Source organism: Macaca nemestrina, chromosome 12 (assembly GCF_043159975.1).
Source record: "Macaca nemestrina isolate mMacNem1 chromosome 12, mMacNem.hap1, whole genome shotgun sequence".
Lineage (NCBI taxonomy): Eukaryota > Metazoa > Chordata > Mammalia > Primates > Cercopithecidae > Macaca > Macaca nemestrina.
In genome coordinates this window covers 73,458,910-73,480,073 of record NC_092136.1, presented here as the reverse complement: position 1 = coordinate 73,480,073, position 21,164 = coordinate 73,458,910, and the positions used below count along the sequence as shown (strand labels likewise).

General features: G+C 41.2%; 1 protein-coding gene across 8 annotated transcripts in view; it reads left to right on the top strand.

Annotated features, from left to right (window-relative positions):
• The window catches only part of LOC105468730 (prolyl 4-hydroxylase subunit alpha 3), an 84,010-nt gene that overhangs the window by 14,387 nt on the left and 48,459 nt on the right, over positions 1–21,164 (top strand). For all 8 annotated transcript variants that reach the window (XR_011610924.1, XR_011610923.1, XM_071075287.1 and 5 more), the window contains exons 5-11: positions 2,435–2,486; positions 5,201–5,364; positions 5,606–5,782; positions 11,233–11,297; positions 13,560–13,719; positions 16,802–16,864; positions 20,642–20,710. Coding sequence is in view for 6 of the 8 variants with exons in the window: in XM_071075287.1 (XP_070931388.1) it covers positions 2,435–2,486; positions 5,201–5,364; positions 5,606–5,782; positions 11,233–11,297; positions 13,560–13,719; positions 16,802–16,864; positions 20,642–20,710 (750 nt within the window). In the remaining 2 variants the exon portion in view is untranslated. The remainder of the gene's footprint in view (positions 1–2,434; positions 2,487–5,200; positions 5,365–5,605; positions 5,783–11,232; positions 11,298–13,559; positions 13,720–16,801; positions 16,865–20,641; positions 20,711–21,164) is intronic.

Genomic DNA, 21,164 nt, shown 5'->3' with positions numbered 1-21,164 from the left:
AGCACTTTGGGAGGTTGAGGCGGGCGGATCACCTGAGGTCAGGAGTTTGAGACCAGCCTGACCAACATGGAGAAACCCCGTCTCTACGAAAAAAGAAAAAAACAAAAATTAGCTGGGTGTGGTGGCACATGCCTGTAATCCCAGCTACTCAGGAGACTGAGGCAGGAGAATTGCCTGAGCTCGAGAGGCGGAGGTTGTGGTGAGCAGAGATTGTGCCATTGCACTCCAGCCTGGGAAACAAGCGAAACTGCTTCTCAAAAAAAAAAAAAAAGAAAAAGAAAAGAAACAAACAAAGAAAAAAAAAAAAACTGTGTATGTGTTCTTCCTAACTGTCCTGCTAAATTGCTGTGTGTTAAAGCCAAATAGAATAACTGATGTAACAAAGGGTGAGAAGTAATTGAGTTTTCCTAGAGGAAGGAAATGGAGAATCAACGTGGAAAGACTCAGAGAAGAGAAACTAAAGCAGCTTACCCTGAAAGACGGGGTTTCAAGTGCTGTACCCAATTATTGATTAGTTTTGTTTTGTTTCCCTCTAACTCTGATGGCTTGGATTTCTCTTCTACTCTCTTTCCACATCCTCCTTTGTCTGGTGAAATTCTGTTTATCTTACAAGGCCCAGTTCGAATGTCACCTACTTTGTGAAGTCTTCCTGAGTTCTCCTCACTCCCCAGGCTTTCCTCCTTGGTGCTCTTATAGCATGTTTTTATTCCCCAATAACAGACATAAGGCATTATCTTACAGATGGTTTATGTTCCTTCTCACTCCCTAGTAAACTGGAAGTAAATGTCCCCATGGACCTTTCATTATCATATAAAATTTAATGTATTTTATTTCATAATGTATTTTATTTCATATATGTTAGTAAAAAAAATTTTAGTAACTGCTAATAATGAGAGATGGTAGAGTACAGTGGTTAAGCTGTGGGCTCTGAAATCAGACAGACCTGGGTTCAAATGCTATGAAAACATGGGCAACTTATTTAGCTTCCCTGGGCCTCAATTTTCCTATTTGTAAGAGAGGAATAAAGATGCTCACCTCAAATGGGTTGCTGTGAGGATTGAGTGAGCTAATACAGGCAAAGCCTTTAACAGAATGCATGCATGGCACATGCTACTTGCTGGATAAATGTCAGTTCTTATTACATGATACACACATGTATATGTTCTGTTTTCATTTAATGTTACTTAGTGTACCTATTTCCAAAGAAACTTAACTGAGACACCAAAAGTAAATCTTTGTTCTTTGTAAAATATAATTTTACTTTATTACAAGGCTCTCAAGTTTTAAAGATATGTGAAATTGTATTTGGTTCTTTTCATCTCACGAAGAGTTTGAAAAGCTGTGACCTTAACTTAATATTTGACATTATAAGATATTCATAGATTACTCAAGTATTCCTTGTTAAATGTAGAACAGAGTAATTCATTACATCAAATAATTAGAAACAATATATTTGTCCAACAGTAGTGGAAAGGTTATGTTCTCTGTGGTATATCTTCTGGACGGAATAAAATGCAGCCGTTAAAAATGCTGTCTGTGAAGACTATGTGATGATATCAAAATACTCCTGATAACAGTGTAGAGTGAAACAATCAGGATGTGAAATGTATACAAATATGCTTATAACTATGTAAAAACTATATATTATCCAAAGTGCTTCAGTCCCTGGATTTTGGTGTAGTAATTTTTTTTCCATTTCTCGTATGTTTCATAGTGTGCTGCTTATTGTTTTTATCATTAAAAGTGAATTGTTAATATGCTAAAGTAAAGTGATTGGAATGAAATACATTTCTATCAGTTAATCATCGTTTGGCAGCACCCAGAAGAGGACTGCTGCATATCCATTCAGGATTCTGTTCCCAGATTTGTCTGGAAAGCCCTATTTCCTTTTGACTATGTTGAGCCCAAGGTTGAATGGCTGCAGGGAGAGTTAATTCCTGTGCACTGTGCAATGTTTCCGTTTTAGTTCTTTCTTTGCCTCCCTCCACTAACTTTGTGGACTCTGGGAAGAATTGAATCTGGAGAACAAATTATATTTTTACTAGGATTTTTATAGTTCCATATTAGGTTAAATATATTTAACTTTGGTTGTATTATTAAATATAATATAACAAATAACAACACACTGCAATTACGTGGTTTTGCATGCTTTAAGATTTGAGGGCACTTTAAGAAGGTTTATTTTCATTTATTTTCCTACCTTGCCTGGTAAGGGTGGTCATAAGTCATTAGTAAATGAGGAGACTGGTGAGACCTCATTTGCAGCGAGGCCATAGATCCTCTGCATTTCTGGTCTGCTGTTCCTTTCAGTGAGCCTTGTTATCTACTTATGGTAAGAATATTTTATAGTTTTTTTTTAAATCCATTTAATGGTTTGTTCAGAGGAGATGTCCTCAGTGAAGTTAATGCTTTCTTTTCCTTTTTTTTGAAACAGGCAGGAAATGTTTCATGTGCCCTCAGCCTCTCTCGGGAGTTTCTTCTCTACAGTACGTAATGGATAAAAGATAAGCCAGCCACAGGTCTGACTTATGGGGAACTCCCTTCTGCTCCTGGCTTTTAATTCCTGCAAGAGAAATACAGCTATCTGTCTTTATTATCTTTTTTTTTTTTTTCCTCACTCTGTCACCCAGGCTGGAGTGCAGTGGCGTGATCTCAGCTCACTGCCTCCTGGGTTCAAGCGATTCTCCTGCCTCAGCCTCCCAAGTAGCTGGGATTGTAGGCGCCCACCACCACACCTGGCTAATTTTCGTATTTTTAGTAGAGGCGGGGTTTCACCATGTTGGCGAGGCTGGTCTCAAACTCCTAACTTCAAGTGGTCCCCCCACCTCGGCCTCCCAAAGTTCTGGGATTACAGGTATGAACCACTGTGCCTGGCCCTATCTTTATTATCTTGATTTCATAATCCAGGTCACATTTCAGATTTTGGTGAAATCTTACATACTGTTCAATGCATCGGGGGAAATTTTTAAGTTAGTTGGAAAATGCTGAGAAGATATCAACCTGTCCCTTCCTTCCTCCACCCAATCAATGATATATTAGTGTTGCTTCAATGAGAAAAAGCCCAGGAGTGGGAGCTAGTTTCTTCAGAGACATTTTAAAGTCCCAGATTTTGGAAGCAGACCCAAGAATGAATGAAATCAGTGTGCACTATGTACGCAAGAAGGAAAGTGACCCAGCAGGATTGCTCAGTTTGGCTGCTCACAGAGAGATACCAGTTTTTCCCTTTACATCAGGTCTCCTTCTGTGATGCATGCATCCTGCCCAGCCAGTGGGTCACATAATTCAGCATCATCCCCGCTTCAGGGAGTCGCTTGCTAACAACAAATTGAGTTAAACAGGAGGGAGATGCTTCCTAACTCAGCTATCTGCTTGGAAATGTTTGCTTCAAAGTTATATGTGTATATTTGCTTAACATTTTAGTGGTAAATGGCTTCCTAGGTTTTTCTTTAATACAGTATTCATTTGTTTTGTTTTACTTTTGCTTTTGGGGGTGTGGTTTTTTTTCTTTGTTGTTTGTTTTTTGGTTTTGTTTTTTGAGACAGAGTCTCATTCTGTCACCCACGCTGGAGTGCAATGGCGCGATCTTGGCTCACTGCAGTCTCTGCCTCCCAGGTTCAAGTGATTCGTGTGCCTCAGCCTCCCAAGTAGCTGGGATTACAGCCATGTGCCACCATGCCCAGCTAATTTTTATATTTTTAGCAGAGAGAGGGTTCTGCCATGTTGGCCAGACTGGTCTCGAACTCCTGGCCTCAAGTGATCCACCTTCCTTGGCCTCCCAAAATGCTGGGATTACAGGCATGAGTATTTAGTATTTAGATACTTAAATGAGATACAAAAATCACTATTTTGTTTTAATATTTATAAAGTATTTCATATAGGACTTTACAATTGCATGTATACATAACTTTTTAATGAATCAATTTAGTAACATTACTCCCTTCTGATAATTTAGCAAACAATAGGATAAGGAAGTAGCTGTATATCTACAAACACTTGAGTAATTAGTGGTACAAACAAAATTATAATCCAAACCTTCTTTATTTCTTTGCACTTGATCTATTAAATTTTTTGCTATCCACCCAAATTGTGTGCTTTTATAGGTGGATAATAGAACATGGCAAGTTGAGATTTCCAGTTTTATTTCTGGCTTTGCAATATTTTCACTGGGGTTTGGGCTAATAATTTCCATTCTCCAAAACTTCATTTCTTCTCTTATTAAAACAGAATGGTAATTTCTGCTCCTTCCTTTCCTCTTTTGCCAGGGTGATGCTTGTGGTTAGAAGCACACTGGGTTCCTCAGAGAAAGCTGCTTTGGGAGCCTTAGAACAATTCAGCATCTCCTTCTGAGATGCATTGAGAGTCATGCAAAGAGACCAGCAGGCCACTGGTAGCTCTGCCAATGCATGGGGCATCTTGCAGCCAAAGTGGGTACAGACAGGTGGGCATGAACAAGACACAAGATTTATTGGGTTTCCCAAGGGCCCTGTGGGAATCCAGTCTAGAGCCAAAGTCTAGAGTCCCTCTGCCCCATACTTCTTTGCTCTGGGTCTAGGCCAGTTAGGAGATTTGAAAGATCTAGTGGAGCCAGGAATGAATTAGCTTCCAATTCTCTGGGGAAGAATAGGTTGGGTCCTTTTGCAATACGCTTTGGCTTTCTGGACTTCTCTTTCATTGCACTTATCATATTTTGTTGTAAGTGATATTTTAATGTCCTTTTTCTCCATTAGACTCTAAATTCTGGGAGGTCAGCCTGTAGCACAGTATCTGGTACATAGTAGATGTTCACTGAAGATTTACTGAATGGATGGGTGAAAGAATCAATGAATGAATGAATGAAGCTTCATCTTCCCCATATATACCATCACACTGTCCCAGAGCAGCCATCCTCATGATCCCTTGGCCTAAGAGTTTTAAGTTCTACATTGCTTCCTAAAGCCCTTTGCACCTTTGCATCTTCAAAGGTGCAAAAGGCTTTGGGTACTTTAAAAAAAAAAAAAACCAGGTACTTAAAAAAAAAATACCAGGTACTCTTCTGGGAGTGAGGGCCTTGTGTCCTCCTGTGCGTTGACATGAGGAGTTATTCAGGAGATCCAGTTGCCCATCTTGTGCAGCAATGAAGCTGGAGGAAACCTTGGTGGCACTCCCTGCTGCCAATGTTTGTTAATCCCTATTTTATATTCCCTGCTCTGATTTCTTCCAGGCCCAGATAATAAGAGGATGGCCAGGAATGTCTTGAAATATGAAAGGCTCTTGGCAGAGAGCCCCAACCAGGTGGTAGCTGAGGCTGTCATCCAGAGGCCCAATATACCCCACCTGCAGACCAGAGACACCTACGAGGGGCTATGTCAGACCCTGGGTTCCCAGGTAGGATTCCTCAGGGAAAGAGAAAGGGTGAGAGGCCTGGCTAGAGTGTGAGAAACTAGAATTGGGATAACATGAGGGGATAGAGCTGATGCATTAAAAACAATAAAGCCCACTTGGGCAGCATCAGAGTGACCACATTCTGTATCTTTTGCATTCCAATTTTTTATGCCATAGTTCCCCTAAGTTGAGTTTTGCTCCTAGACCCTTCTTCTCTTGTGCTTATCCTATTCTTTCTTTCCAGCCCACTCTCTACCAGATCCCTAGCCTCTACTGTTCCTATGAGACCAATTCCAATGCCTACCTGCTGCTCCAGCCCATCCGGAAGGAGGTCATCCACCTGGAGCCCTACATTGCTCTCTACCATGACTTTGTCAGTGACTCAGAGGCTCAGAAAATTAGAGAATTTGCAGAACCATGGGTGAGTGTCCTGAGAACCCGCCAAGAATTTCTCTTTGTGTCTTCACATGCCTGGAGTTCAGGAGTGTTCAGAATAGGCAACCTGAACAACTAGACACCTCAAAGAGCTAAGGAGTTCAGAATGCCAACCATTCCATAAAACTAATCCATGGTGGAAAGAAATCACAATAGTGCTTGCCTCTGGAGGGAAAGGATTAACTGGATGATGTGCAAGAGGATTCTCTAGGGTATTGAAAATGTGCTCTCGATATCTTGTTAGGGACATGGTACATGTGGCTGTATGCATTTGTCAAAACTCACCAAATGGTCCACTTGAGACCTGTGCATATCATTGTATGTAAGTTTAACCTAAGAAAACGCAAATAAAAAAGAACACTTCAAAAGTGTCAACCATTCCATATAATCGGTAGAGGTGGGGAAAAGGGTGAAATGACAGTGGCAAGGAGTAAAATCCTAGCACGTATTTACAGAGTTAGAGTAGAAAGCTGAACTTCAGTATTTGTTAAAAAGGAAACTGAGGCCCAGAGAGGGGAAGGGACTTGTTAAGGTCACACATATAGCTAGAGCCACAGCTAGAACTTAGAGGGACAGTAGTCCCCCTTATTTGCAATTTTACTTTCTGTGGTTTCAGTTATTCTCAGTGTAGTACAATAAGATATTTTAAGAGAGAGAGGTCATTTTCCCATAACTTTAATACAGTATATTATTATTATTATTCTATTTTATTATTGTTAATCTCTGTGCCTCATTTATGAATTATAAATTATAACATATAATTATAAATTAAACTTTGTACTTCAATTATAATCATGATTATAATTTCGTTTTAAAAACAACCAAAGGAGGCCAGAGTGGTCAGGGCTAGCGGGCCCAACAAAGGTGCAGGGCTTCAACTGAGTCTTCAAAGATGGGCAGGATGTGGCGAGAGAGAGAAGTGATGAGTGAATGTGCTTTGGGAAAGGGACAGTGACTAGGAAGCAGAGATATTCAACACAAGCCACTGAGGCGTCTGTCTTCAGTTCCCATGGGGGAGCCACTACCACGTGAGCCCAGGGCTGATTCCTGGGAGAGCCACAGACCAGACAGGCATCAGCAGCCCCAGAAAGACGCTTCTAGGGGAAGGAAGTGTGCCAAGGTCTGTGCATGCCAAATGGACGACATGGCCGTGAACGATTAAATAGACATCTCTGGGTAGGTCACTTCTCCTGTTTCCATGGCAACAGGGCTGTTTTAAGGAAAAATTTAGTTATAATTTAGTTATAATGTAATTATGATTATAATTAAATTATAATCATGATTAAATTAAATTATAATCATGATTAAATTAAATTTTGATTAAAGCCATCCCACGCTATCTTCACTCAAAGACCCAGCCTGACAGAGCAGCCTCTATATGGGACATTGCCAGTCTCATGGAAAAGGAAAAAGACAAATGGCAAACATGAGCTGGCTCATAAAGCTTCTGCGTGGAAGTGCCAGATGTTACTTCCACCCATGTTTCATTGGTCATAGCAAAACATGTGGCCACTACTGCAGTCAACAGCGAGGTTCTAATTCTTCGACAGGGAAAGCACTGCAAGTCACCAAGCCGAGCTGGATGTCAATGGGAAGAGGACATTTAATCTTCCATTTGGAAGCGTGCTAAATATTAAAAAATAATGCATCTCTATAAGCATGTTGCCTCTTTAAAGATATTGTCTCAGAATTATTTCTGTCAAGCCAGACATTGTGCCCTTAACATGTGCAGTTCATCCAGGCAGCCGTTAGTCATTCATCAAGAGAATAGAGCCCACTGTGTGCCAGACACTGGCCTGAGTGCTGGGCTTTTACAGTGAGATGAAGTATTGGTTCTTTCCTCTTGGGAACTTAGTGCACAATGGTAAAAAACAAATATTTACACTAAGCTATGATACATGCTATCATAGAGGTGTGTGCAGGGAGTTGTACTATGCAGATAAAAAAGGGAGGCTTCCTGTAAAGAAAAGGCAATTGGGTGAAGAACAGATGGGTAAGGGAGGAAGAATCAGGGAAGGCTTCACTGTGGAGGTGACATCTATCAGAGAAAGAAGGTGGCAAAGGGTATTCCAGAAAGACAAAACAGTATGTGCAAGGGCAACAGTATGTGATATGTGGTATGTTCAGAGACTGGACAGAAACTTGGTGGCTGAAGTGTGCAAGGGATGGGGGCGAGAGGTAATACAACAGTATGTGATATGTGGTATGTTCAGAGACTGGACAGAAACTTGGTGGCTGAAGTGTGCAAGGGATGGGGGCGAGAGGTAATAGGAGATGAGGCTAGATGTGAGACACCATTAGCAGATGCTATAAATGCCATGCCAGGGAGTTTGGATTTTATCCTGTAGGCAGCAGGAGAGCTGTTGGACAGTTTTAATGGGAGAGTTGCATGATCATGTCTGATTTTTAAGGAAGATTGTCACAGCAGACATGGATTGGAGGAAGAAGAGGAGCAATCATCATTTCATCTAAAGTCCCCTCCAGGACAGTCTAGAATCTTTGCACAGAAGTTTTTTGAGATAATTAAGCCCCACTGGTGAATTAGAGCAAACAGGTTCAGCTTTGCAGTGAGCCAGCAGTAGTAGCTTTTGGCCAACAGCTACTTTTTGCTTAGAACAGCCCTGTTACCATGGTAACGGGAGAAGTGACCCACCCAGAGACGTGGATTTAAATGTTCATGGCTGTGTCGTCCATTTGGCATGCACAGATCTTGGCACACCTCCTTCCCCTAGAAGAGTCTCTCTGGGGCTGCTGATGCCTGTCTGGTCTGTGGCTCTCCCAGGAATCAGCCCTGCACTGACATGGTAGTGGCTCCCCCATGGGAACCGAAGACAGACGCCTCAGTGGCTTGTGTTGAATATCTCTGCTTCCTAGTCACTGTCCCTTTCCCAAAGCACACCCACTCATTACTTCTGTCTCTACTTCTGGCACATCCTGCCCATCTTTGAAGACTCAGTTGAAGCCCTGCACCTTCGTTGGGCTGCTAGCCCTGACCAGTCTGACCGCCTTTGGTTCATTTTTTAGAGCACCTTTTAGAGCCACATACAATTACCTATTCCTCCTCTGAACTCTAAGCTTTTTCTCACCGGTTGTCTGGTACTTAATTTTTAAATCTATTCTGCCGTTTATGTGTTGTCTGACATCACCGACAGTTTCTTGGGTCAGCATCCTCTTTCCCCAGTCAGATCGTAAACTAGCAGGCATCATCTTTCTGCAAATGCCTTGCCCGTGTTCTTCCCATTGCTGCCAGAGTAATCTTTAAAAGCTCAGGTCTGACCACTCAAGCCCTTGCTGAAACTCTTTAATGGGTCACTTTTGCCCTTGAGTGCTTACAAGTCTCCATGGCCTGGCTGCTGCCAACCCCTTCCACCACATCTCCCCCAGCACTTGATGCTCCAGCTGCACACTCTTCTGTCTGCCTGGAATGAGCTGCCCTTGGCTTCTCACCTGTATGATTCCAGTGTGTCTCGTGGACATCCTGGAAAGACTTCCTGTCCCTCATAAGAAGGGGCTATGTGCCCCTCTCTGTATTTCCATGGCATTCTATACTTGCCTATTATGGCCCCATTAGATGTCTTAGGGGCAGGGACATTGTCTGGGTTAACATATTGTTTTTCCAGGGCCTAGCACAATGCTTAGCACAGAGAACAACTAATAAATATTTGTTCCAAAAAATGAGTGACTGGTACGTGGACAATTAATGATTGTTACAGGAATTAAGTATAAGGTGGCTCCTTAATTTGGAGTGGAGAAGGGATTCCTCAGGGTTTTTTTTTTTTTCCTTTTTCTTTTTTTTTTTTTTTTAACCATTGATTTGGCCCTAAAAGAACAGAAGGGAGCATCTCTCTTCTGTGAGTCTCTCCTCTACAAATGGCTCAGGACAGCACACCGGGGACAATGGATAGAGGCAACATCAATCCCCTTCTGATTTCCTGCTTCATAAGATTGTAGAGCCACATGATGAGAGGAACTCGCAAGCACATGTTGTTCCTGTGCTGCATTTTATAGATGGGGAAACAGGCCCAAGGAAAGGAAGAGGCTTTTCCAAGACTGTCTACCTGGTTTAGCAGGAGGGACAATGACATTATGGAAGCTTCAGAGAAGGGAAAGAGCTTCTGTCTGTGTAGCTCATTGCCCCAGGCTCTGCCTGCCTGTGAAGCACCAGAGCTGAGTCTGAGCCCTGTGAGTACCTTTAAGCACAGTGCCCTGTTTCATTCATTCATTTGTTTATTTAACCAGTACTAAGCACCTACTCCACCGCCAGGCATTGAATGGACCGTGGGGATACAGCACTGAAAAAAGGTCAAGTCCTTGCCCTCATGAGCTAGCATTCTGATGACAGAGGCATTTACCCTCATATAAATAAATAATATTTCTCTTTCTGTCCCTGGATTTTGCAATTAGGAGACACTTTATTTAAAAATAATTTAGGCCTGCTACGGTGGCTCATTCCTATAATCCCAGCACTTTGGGAGGCTGAGGCAGGAGGATCCCTTGAGACCAGAAGTTCAAGACCAGCCTGGGCAACAAAACAAGACCCCATATCTACAAAAAACAGTTTTTTAAAAAATTAGCCAGGTTTGGTGGCATGTGCTTATGGTCCCAGCTATTTGGGAGGCTGAGGTGGGAGGATTGCTTGAGTCTAGGAGTTGGAGGCTGTAGTGAGCTATGATTGTACTACTGCACTCCAGCCTGGACAACATAGCAAGACCCTGTCTCTAAAGATAATAATAATAATAATTTAAATGCTGTATCTAGACATTCAGAACAAAAGAGAGGCATTAAATTAAACTAGTGTTATCAAAACTGTTGTTGTCTTTTCATAATCAAGGCAGTTGCAGCTATGAAAATCTCACAAGTACCCTCAACATCTATAACTATTATAATCAATTTTTTTAAAAAAGTAGTTGTAGCAAAAACAGATTCTGATTCTCTGTAAGGAAAGGCTTTCGTTAGAATATTTAAAAGGAGCAGGGTGCCTCTGAGTGTAGAGAGTTTCCTGTTGCTGGAGGTGTTCGTTTATTCGACAAACACTTACGAAGTGCTTACCATAGGCCAGGCCCTGTGCCTGACCCCGGGAAACAAAGACGAATGAGAAATAGCCCCTGTTCTTACCTAACTCACAGTCTTGCAGATACAAAAGGGATTCAAATAACAGTTCAATTCAACTTAGCAAACTTTTATCGGGTGCTTACTGTCGACTAGACACAGTGTTAAAGGTTATTTTCAACTCTACGATTTTTAGTCCCTTATGGTCTTTTATTTTCAGGATTGATAGCTGCCCCTAAATTAGTCCCACATGCAAAATGTCCTCTAATTAGGGAGGAACTGGCGTCTGTTATGTTTATGCTTAAGGGAGGAGCATATCTGTTGAATGACAAGCCTTTCCTTTTGCATCATAACCACTTGGACTTTGTCTTACTTCCTTCCCACCAGCTACAGAGATCAGTGGTGGCATCAGGGGAGAAGCAGTTACAAGTGGAGTACCGCATCAGCAAAAGGTAAGAAGGGCCCTTCCTTGGTCATACCTGCTGCCCACCCTCAGGGCCGTAGCATACCTGACTGCCAGTCAGCAACAGCCGTTCAGGGACCGCCAGAGGTGGAGAACCCCTAGTTCACGTTTATAGCGATACATTCTTTTTAAGAGGGAGAAGTTTCCACTCCCCTTTCCCAGATTGTTAGATCATCTGAGGATTTAACTAGAAGGCCATTCGAGAGAGACTTGGAAGAGCTCCTCTGGTCTAAGCCAAAAAATAAGTCTGTAGTTGTTCTTCTAAACAGGATTGCTTTTCCAGAAGATACAGTCCTGTCTACATTTGTAATTTTAACTTTACAAGATTCTGTTCCCACCTCCTGACTCATATTCAAAGCATGACTTGCCAACAATGAGACTGGAAGGACAAATAGACTCTGTGGCCCTGATGGCTTCTGTAGAGAAGCAGATTCAGCTGTGAGAGCCCAGCTTTATCCCACCCCTCCAGCCCTGCCCACCCCCCACTGCAGCCCTTTACTTGCATCCACCAAAGACATGTGAGACAGTGATGTCAGCATCCTTGGCAAGAGGCCAGACCTCAGAATGGGGATTCGTTTGTGCTGTCTGGGAAGGGAGGTGAGTGATCAAAGCTGTGATTCAGAATCATTTATTTGGCTTAACTTACTTGGTCTGGTACATTAAGGGCCTTTCATATTAGTAGTTATTCTCTAAGCTATGGAAGGTCCCTATGACCCTTCCTCAGCTTCATTGCTTTTTCTAACCTTTCTGATATTGTAGTGTCAGAGAGAAAATTCAGCCTTGGGTTAATTGCTTCCAGGGGAGCAGGTGGTATTTTCTTCCCTTTTCAGAACAAGAAACTACTTTCTTTCTCTACTTGCATCACTCTTCAGCTCTTTGACTTTTGATTCTGTCCTCACAACTTCACTGGAGCTGGTCTCCCAAAGGTCACCAGGGAACTTCTAATTACCAAATCATTTTCCTGCTCGCACACCTTCACGGACTACCCATTATCCATAAAGTCAAGTCCAGATTCCATATCACAGTGTTTTCAGCTTTCTATGTCATGCCCTGAGGCTGCTTCTCCAGCTGTATCTCCCGTTACTTCTTCCTATCTCCTTATGCATAATTTATTACCACACCTCCATGTCGGTGCTTATGCTGTTTCTTCAGGCTGGAATACTCCTACATCTTTTCCATCTATTGAAATTTTATGTACCCTTCAAAATTTGGCCTAAATGTCACCATCTTACCTGAGTGCCCCACTGGAATGAACTTCTTCTTCCTCTGTGCTCCCCAGCACTTTAAAGTCTGTTTCTCAATTTTTCACTGTACCTTACTTTGTTCTTAGTTATATTTGTGTTTGTCCTTTCTCCCATAATCCATGAGCTCTTAGAAGGCAATAACCCTGTCTTGGGGATCTCTGTAAATCTGAGAGCATGTGGCATAGCACTCTGCTTGCACTCTATTTAAAAGAATGAACACATTAGTTCATCAAAAGCAAAGAGCAAAGAAATGGTCTTCCATATCATGCCAAGGCTCTTCCCTCAGAGCTTTATGGTCTCCCCAGGAGGCCCACTGGCTTTAGGGAGCACTTCCTCATTTTCCAGGGACATAAATTCTGATTCCAAAATTGCCACTTTGTCAGAACCTCAACAAGACATTCAGGAAAAGAGACTGAACTCTGCTGTTTGGTCTTTGCCCTATCCTGGCTTGTCTTGCAGTAGAGCAGAGATTTTCCTGTGTTTAAAAGTAACACTAACATATAGCTCACAAAGTGTCTTCATAAGCATTGCCTCTCACAATCTTTTTAAGTCTGTGAAGTAGACATTATTATCATCCCAATTTTATAGACAACACACTGACCCTTAGAGAGGTTAGTGGTTAAATACTTCACTTAGGATCACAGAGGATCGGGGACTCGTCACATTTCTCTAAATCTCAAGCTTTTCCCACTGTATCCGGGTCCCTCTATTCAGATGTCTCTACACCATAGTAGCTTTGAAGGCAGGGGTTTTGTCTTATTCCTCTTTGTATCTCAATGCCATGAGATTGTTGAGGTAGAGAACAAAGTGAACTGGGCAGACCTACCATGAGGAATGAGTAGGTAATTAGGCAGTTATGTCTGTCTTCCCTCCCTCTCTTCCTTCCTTCCTTCCATCCTTCCTTCTGGCAATTAACATAATTTATTTGTTTATTCACTCATTCAGAGACATCATTTAGTCATTTCAGGCATCAGATCATTGATGCTTCAATCTGTGGTGTGTTTTAGTGCCTGGCTGAAGGACACCGTTGACCCAATGCTGGTGACCCTTAACCACCGCATTGCTGCCCTCACAGGCCTTGATGTCCGGCCTCCGTATGCAGAGTATCTGCAGGTGGTGAACTATGGCATCGGAGGGCACTATGAGCCTCACTTTGACCACGCTACGGTAATGGTGGAGTCAGTGACCAATCCCCTGGGGTAGGAAGCCAGGGCATTATTTATTTCTCTGAGGCAGAGCTCTTGTAGGCTCTCAGGGAATACTAAGTGAAACCTTAGAACAAAGGTTCTTGTTCTAGAAACATCTGAAAGCATTAGTTTCAAGCATATTGTTGCTGACCCATTTTCTTGTCTGCCACCATCTCTCTTCTAAAATTTGCTGGTGAGGGAAGAATGTGGCTTGTCATGGAATCATCTGACTTCTTCACTCAGGGACTTCCTGGTGAGGATTGTCCTTCCTCCAGTAACTCTTCTATCCTCATGATCTCAACTGGCCATCTTTGCTGATAATAGCAAATACATATATTTTTTAATTTTAGATTCATGGGGTATATATGCTTGTTTTTTATTTACGTATTTATTTATGTATTTATTTTTTTCTTTATAGGCAGGGTCTTGCTCTGTTGCCAAGGCTGCAATGTAGTGGCACCATCATAGCTCACTGCAGCCTTGAACTCCTGGGCTAAGTGATCCTCCCATCTCAGCCTCCCAAGTAGCTCTAGGACTACACCTGGCTAATTAAAAAAAATATTTTTTTGTAGAGACAAGGTCCTGCTATGTTGCCCAGGCTGGTCTTGAACTCCTGGGCTCAAGCAATCCTCCCACCTCAGTCTCCCAAAGTGCTGACATTACAGGAGTGAGCCACTGCACCCAGCCATGCTTGTTATATGGGTATTACATGTGTAATGGTGGGGACTACAATTCCAGTGTACCCATCACCCAAATATTGAATGTTGTACCTGATACGTAATTTTTCAACTCTCACTCCCCTTTCACCCTCCCCCATTTTGGAGTTTCCAGTGTCTGTTACCTGCATCTTTATGTCCATGTGTACCCATTGTTTAGCTCCCACTTATAAGTGAGAACATGCAATATCTTATCTTCTGCTTTTGAGTTAGTTCACTTAGGATAATGGCCTCCAGCTCCATCCATGTTGCTGCAGAGGAAATGATTTCATTCTTTTTATGGCTGGATAGTATTCCATGTTGTATATATACCATACTTTCTTTATTAAATCAACCATTGATGGACATTTAGGTTGGTTCCATTACTTTGCTGTTGTGAATAATGCTGCAATAAGTATCTGGGGGCAGGTGTTTTTTCTTTAATATAATACTTTCTTTTCCTTTGGGTAGATACCCAGTAGTGATTTTTGAGGATTAAAATGACCTCCCCAAAATTGATCTATAAATTGAACCCCAGCTTTATAAAAATTCCAGGAGGGTTATTTTTATAGAAATTAATAAGCTGATCCTAAAATGTATATGGAAATGCAAAAAACCTAGAGCAGCCAAAACAATTTTGAAAAAGAAGAACACATTGGAGGACACACACTACCTGATCTCAAAACTTAGTATAGAGCTACAAGAATCAAGGCAGTGTGGTACCAGTGTAAGGAGAGACACATAGGTCAATGGAACAGAACAGAGTCCAGAAACAAACCAACACATTTATGATCAATTGATGTTGACAAAGGTGCCAAGGAAATTCAGTGAAGAAGATATAATCTTTTCAATAGATGGTATTGGAACAATTTAATATCTATCTGCAAAATAATAATGACTATACATCCTTATCTCACACCATATATGAAAATTAACACAAAATGGATCATAGATGTAAATGTAAAACTATAAAACTTCTAGAAGAAAACATAAGAGAAAATTTTTGTGACCACAGGTTAGGCAAAGATTTCTTAGATAGGACACCAAAGTATAATCCATAAAAGAAGAAAAAAACTGATAAATTGGACCTTATCAAATTAAAATTCTTCGCTTTTCAAAAAATATCGTTAGAAAAGGAAAAGATAAGTCACCAACTAGGAGAAAATATTTGCAAGTCATATATTTGGTAAAGAACTTGTATCCAAAATATCTATAGAACCTTTATAACTCAGTAATAAGATAATTCAATTTTTTTAATGGACAAAAAGTTATTTGAGTAGCCACCTCTCCAAAGAGGATAAATGAATGGCTGAGAAGCATATGGAAAGATGCTCGACATCATTAGGGAAATGCAAATTAAAACCACAATGAGATAGCACTGCACTCTCCTACGATGGCTACAATAAAATAAGATAATACCAAGTGTTGGTGAGGATGTGGAGGAACTGAAGCTCTCATACACTGCTAGTGGGAATGCAAAATTATACAGACACTTTGGAAAAAAGTTTGACAGTTTCTTAAAATGTTAAAGGTTCACCTACTTATGATCCAGCCATTTCACACCTATGTATTTTACCCAAAAGAAAAAGAAAATATGTCTCTACAAACACTTGTACACAAAAGTTTATAGTAGCTTTATTTGTAATAACCAAGAATTGGAAACAGCCCAGATGTCTGTCAATAGGTGAATGGATAAACAAATTTTGATATATCTGCACAATGGAATGCTATAGAGAGAAAGCAGATAAGTGGGTTGCCTGAGGTTGGAGGTGGGAGCAGGGATTGACTGCTAATTGGCATGAAGGAACTTTTCAGCAGATGGAAGTGTTCTGTGTTCTAAACCTCAATTGTGGGAATGATTGGATGACTGTTAAAATTTACTAAAACTTTTTGAACAGTAGGCTTACAAGGGGTGAATTTTATGGAATGTAAATCATATCTCAAACTGTTCCATGACAAAAAGAAAAGAGTATGTCTCTTCAGCAAGTAATTGGAACTCTGGTCTTCTGATTTGGTATTCCTACAGAATAATTATCTGTAATATTTTATATATTAATTGCTATATTTCACAGAAAACTCAGAGGTGCAATTAACCCCTTATATAGTACTTTCATTACTGACAAGTAGCTCTCTTTGGTATTAGTATACAATTTTTTTATATAAGTATCTAATAAATTAGTAAAAAAAAAGAAAATTGTATTGAGTACCTGCCAGCAAAGGCGGGCACATACTCCAGTAGGTGTAGCTCAGAACTATATCCCATCTTTGATGCCCCCATTTTACTTCTATTTGTATTAATAGTGGGATCCTGCCTGTCCCACTGGTGCCATGTGCGTAAAATAATGATATGTTCTGTTTTTTTCTCAGTCACCAAGCAGCCCCCTCTACAGAATGAAGTCTGGAAACCGAGTTGCAACATTTATGATCTATGTGAGTCTTGCTCTGGGCTTCTTACTTCATGACTGACTATAGCTCTACTTTATTTTATTGTTTTCAAAGCAATTTCATATATTGATTTTATCTGGTACTCAGCGCAAAAATCTCCCAGAATTTTGCAAATTTCAGACAGCATTTTTGATAGGCACTGTAAGAGATGTAAAGAAATACAAGACAAGGTTTCTACCCTTAAAGAGCTGACAGTGTGTAAATCTAAATATGACCTTGGTATGGGCAGTGGATTAGGATGGGAAGTAGAGCTCCACTGAAGGCAAAGAGATAGAGAAACTTGAACAACACAGGAGGAGGATCTGAGAGTCTGTGTCCTTGAGGTCTCATGGACTACTGAGTGTTGAAAAACAACCCATAGATGAGGTTGTGGAGCTGTGGGGAGAGACAGGGATGAGGAATGAGGCAGCAGATTTACAAGAGGGAAGAATAGAGACACTGAGAGAAATTCAGCGAGTGCTGCCTCTGATATTTAGTGAAAATTATCTTCCTTATCTCTCTATAAAATCTTCAGTAAAATCTTCATGACATCCCTTTCAAAATAAAACAATAAATTCTACTTCTCTCCTAATTCCTGGCCTGATCAAGATTCGGCCCCAGTCTGTATCATCTCACCTATCCCCTTTCCTTCAGATCATGTGGGTTTACTTCCTTCTCTGTGGCAAGCCATAATTTCAATCACCTGTCACTGGAAGAGATTATTAGAATTAATCACTTATTAGAAGAGATATCTTACTGTTCACTGAAGGGGCTCTATATAACAACCAAGGATGAAGTCCTTGTTTCAGGCTCATTAGAATAACAGACATCCTGCACCCCAGCTTTTCCTCTTCTATTAGAACTGTTTCTGGTCTCCACAGGACAGCCAAGAAAGGGCAGTTGGAGGCCAGCATTCTGTGTAGTCTTTAATGCCAGCAATGTCAATGTGTTTCTCTATGTGGCTCAGTTCTGTACTTCCTATGGAACTGGAAGGCTTCCACTTACAATGGTGTCTGGCCTCATTCTGATCATTGGAGCTGCAGCTGGTTGCATCTCTGGTTTAGCACTCCAACTGTCAGGGGAGGTCACAGACAGTGAGAGAATGAACTGCTGCCAAATAAATAAGGCATCTAGGGCACAATATATCTCTGTTCTTTATCCCCTCAGTATCTCCTATGGCTGGTTCCCTGGTTACAGGGCCCCAGTTACTATAGCAAAGGTAGCGTGGGTATAAAAGCCCAGTAATTTTAAATGGCAAATGCATGTGTGTGTGTTTGTGTTTGTACACGCACTCTCACACACTTTCACATGCATGTGCATGAATGTGCATTTGGGTTTTAAGTATTTGAGACACAGTGGAATGGAATGCACTTTGGGTTTGGAGTCAGTTGACCTAATCCTGATTCTGCCACTTACTATGTGACCTCAGCACAGATTACATCTATTATTTGAGCTCACTTTTCGCCCTGTGCTTCCTCATAGTGTTGTTGTGAGGATCTGATGAGATAATGTAAGAAGGGATGTCACTCTGGAAAGTTCCATACTGTATGTTTCTGTCATTGTATCCTACAGAGCAATTAAAGGAAAGGGTCTCGTAAAGGGGAATCAGTATCATGGGACCTGGGAAGTGCTAGATTATGCCTGTCTTTTATCTGCAGGTTGGGATTTCTTGAGACAATTTCAAGACAAACATTTCTCAAGACAAATGTTAAGGTCTGTGGGAAACCTAAGACTGATATTGTAGGGAGGAAATAATCTTTAAGAAGTACAGAGGATTGAGTTGAGATCCAGTTGGTGATTTTCTGCTCAGATTGGACATAAGATCAGTCCCAATCTGGGTGCAGTGTGTGCACCTGTAGTCCCAGCTACTTGGCAGGCTGAGGCAAGAAAATCGCTTGAGCCCAGCAGTTTGAGTCCAGCCTGGGTAACAGAGTGAGACCCTGTCTCTATTAAAAAAAAAAAAAATTCAGCCCCAATACAAAACAGTAGAAGGTATACAGAGGGAAGATTTCTCTCCCTTCCCCACTGTTCTCATGGCCCATGCTGTGCTCATGAGCTTCATTGCATGCAAAATCTGATTTTCTTTTTAGTGTGTTGGCTATGTCATTCCTTTCCACCATATTGTAAAACCACAGGTAAAAGAATGCAAGAAAGTCCAGGTTGCCCCTTACTGGCAAGGGCTGGAATAGAATAATCTAATTTGTTAGTTACTTAAACACAAGGAACCAATTGTTGTTCTTGTCGGCTTTCCCAGTGTGCTACAGGGGGAGCCAAGGAATGCTGATAGTCACCACTGCCATTTCCAGGTTCCAAATCACCACGTCAGTTCACTTGCATCTACCAAGGGCCAGCGTCCTACCTCCTATACCTTTTGCTCTGTAACACAAGTAAATGTGCTGGGATCTGACTGCCATAAGATTAAAGAGCATGAACCTTCCGGTAGATAGTGCTAGGCAGCGTGAGGTAAAACTGGCACTTTTGTGTGATGCAACTGCTGCAAAAATAATTTAGCAAAATGTGTAAGAAGTATAAAACTTATGCATATCCTTTTGACCCCATAATACTAGTGCTAAGACTCTTTCCCATGAAAACAATCCAAAATGCAAAGTGATTTGTTTTCATTAAGTTGTTCAGTGCAGTGTTGTTTATAATAGTAAATGTTTGGATATGACCTAAATTTCCAAAGGTGTAGCATGATGGTTATGAGCAGGGGCTTTGTAGTCACACGGCACTGGCTCAGCTCAAATCCTGGCTCTGTCTCGGAAGAGTCATGTGACCTTTTATAAGGTACCTAAGCTCTCTGAGACTTGGTTTCTTCATCTGTAAAATGAGAAGAGTTAAAAATAATAACAATTGTAACTCCTAGGATTGTTTTGAGGAATAAATGAGATAATATATTTGTAAGGACATAGTGTAACGTCTAGCATATAGTCAGTGCCCAATAAGTGTCAACTATCACTAAGTCAGCTGTAACTTTTTTCTGGATGGTACAATGATAAGTATTGTTATTTAAAAATATTTTCCTGTTTTAAAAAAGTTTATAATTATTATATATTTCTGTGACAACCAGAAAAAAAGCTTCACATTAAGAAAACATATCCATAATCCTAGAACAGACCAGTGATGAAACCCCTTAGCTTGGGTTTCCTGGAGAGGAGCAGAGTGATCTGGAGAATACGCCAAAGGTGTAATGAGTAGTTCCTATGATGCCCAGCTTCCAAGAAGAATCATAGTCTAAACTGGTTTTCAAGCCACAAGTCATGATCCGTTATAGGTTGTGAGATTAGTTTAGTGGTTCTGATGAGCATTTCAGAGAACTAAGCTAGAATAAAATAAAATAAAATAAAATAGAGAAGATCAGAAGTTATCTCAGTAAGAATGTTTTATGACAATTATATTTCAGGCTGTGTGTGTGTGTGTTTGTGTGTGTGTTTGTATGTGTGTGTGTGTGTCTTGGGTCATTATTTAAAATGTATTTTTTCCTAAGGGTCTCAGTCAAAAAAGTTTGAATCTACTTATTGTAGCCCTCAATAAGGATGTTAACTGGAAGGGAAAAGAAAGAAGGAATACCAAAACATTGTCCTCTTGTGGCCCTGTAGGCAACACCAATGCCATTGAGTAGGCTCCCGAAATTCCTCCTAAGTTGGATCACTGTCTTTCAAGTATTTCTCTCAGAGTTGAATAGAAGACCGTGGGACGGAATCTATGCAGAAATGACGTCATATGACAGGGTAGGGAAGTCGGTGGCTGTTTTAACTCTGGCTTCTTCCTCTGGTCTTGTAGCTGAGCTCGGTGGAAGCTGGAGGAGCCACAGCCTTCATCTATGCCAACCTCAGCGTGCCTGTGGTTAAGGTGAGTGGGGCCCTGGTCCCAGAAGATGGAGTTGAGGGAGTGCAGCGCTCACGCCCTAACCTTCACGCTCTCTGTGCTTGCAAGCCCATTCCTGGGAGGAGGGCCAAAAAGAGATCTTCCCCAATTCTCAGAATCACAGATCATCCAATAGTCTTCTTTGCTATCACAAACATACTTGTCACTTGTGCCTCTATTTGTTATTTTATTTACACTTACCTCGCAAGTAGATGATTACACGTCTGTCTTCCCTGTCACAGTACAGCTCCTCAAGATAAGAGCTCTGTTTTATTTACTTTGGATCCTCTACAGCATCTAGTTCCTTCCATTATTAGTTCAGTCCACATTAAGAGCTAGAGACACAGTGGGTACAGAGGGAAATTCATAGCCCTTTGATCCAGGAGTTTACAGAGATGTCAGCAGGCATTCTGATGGTGCAATAGGAATTTGGAAAGGG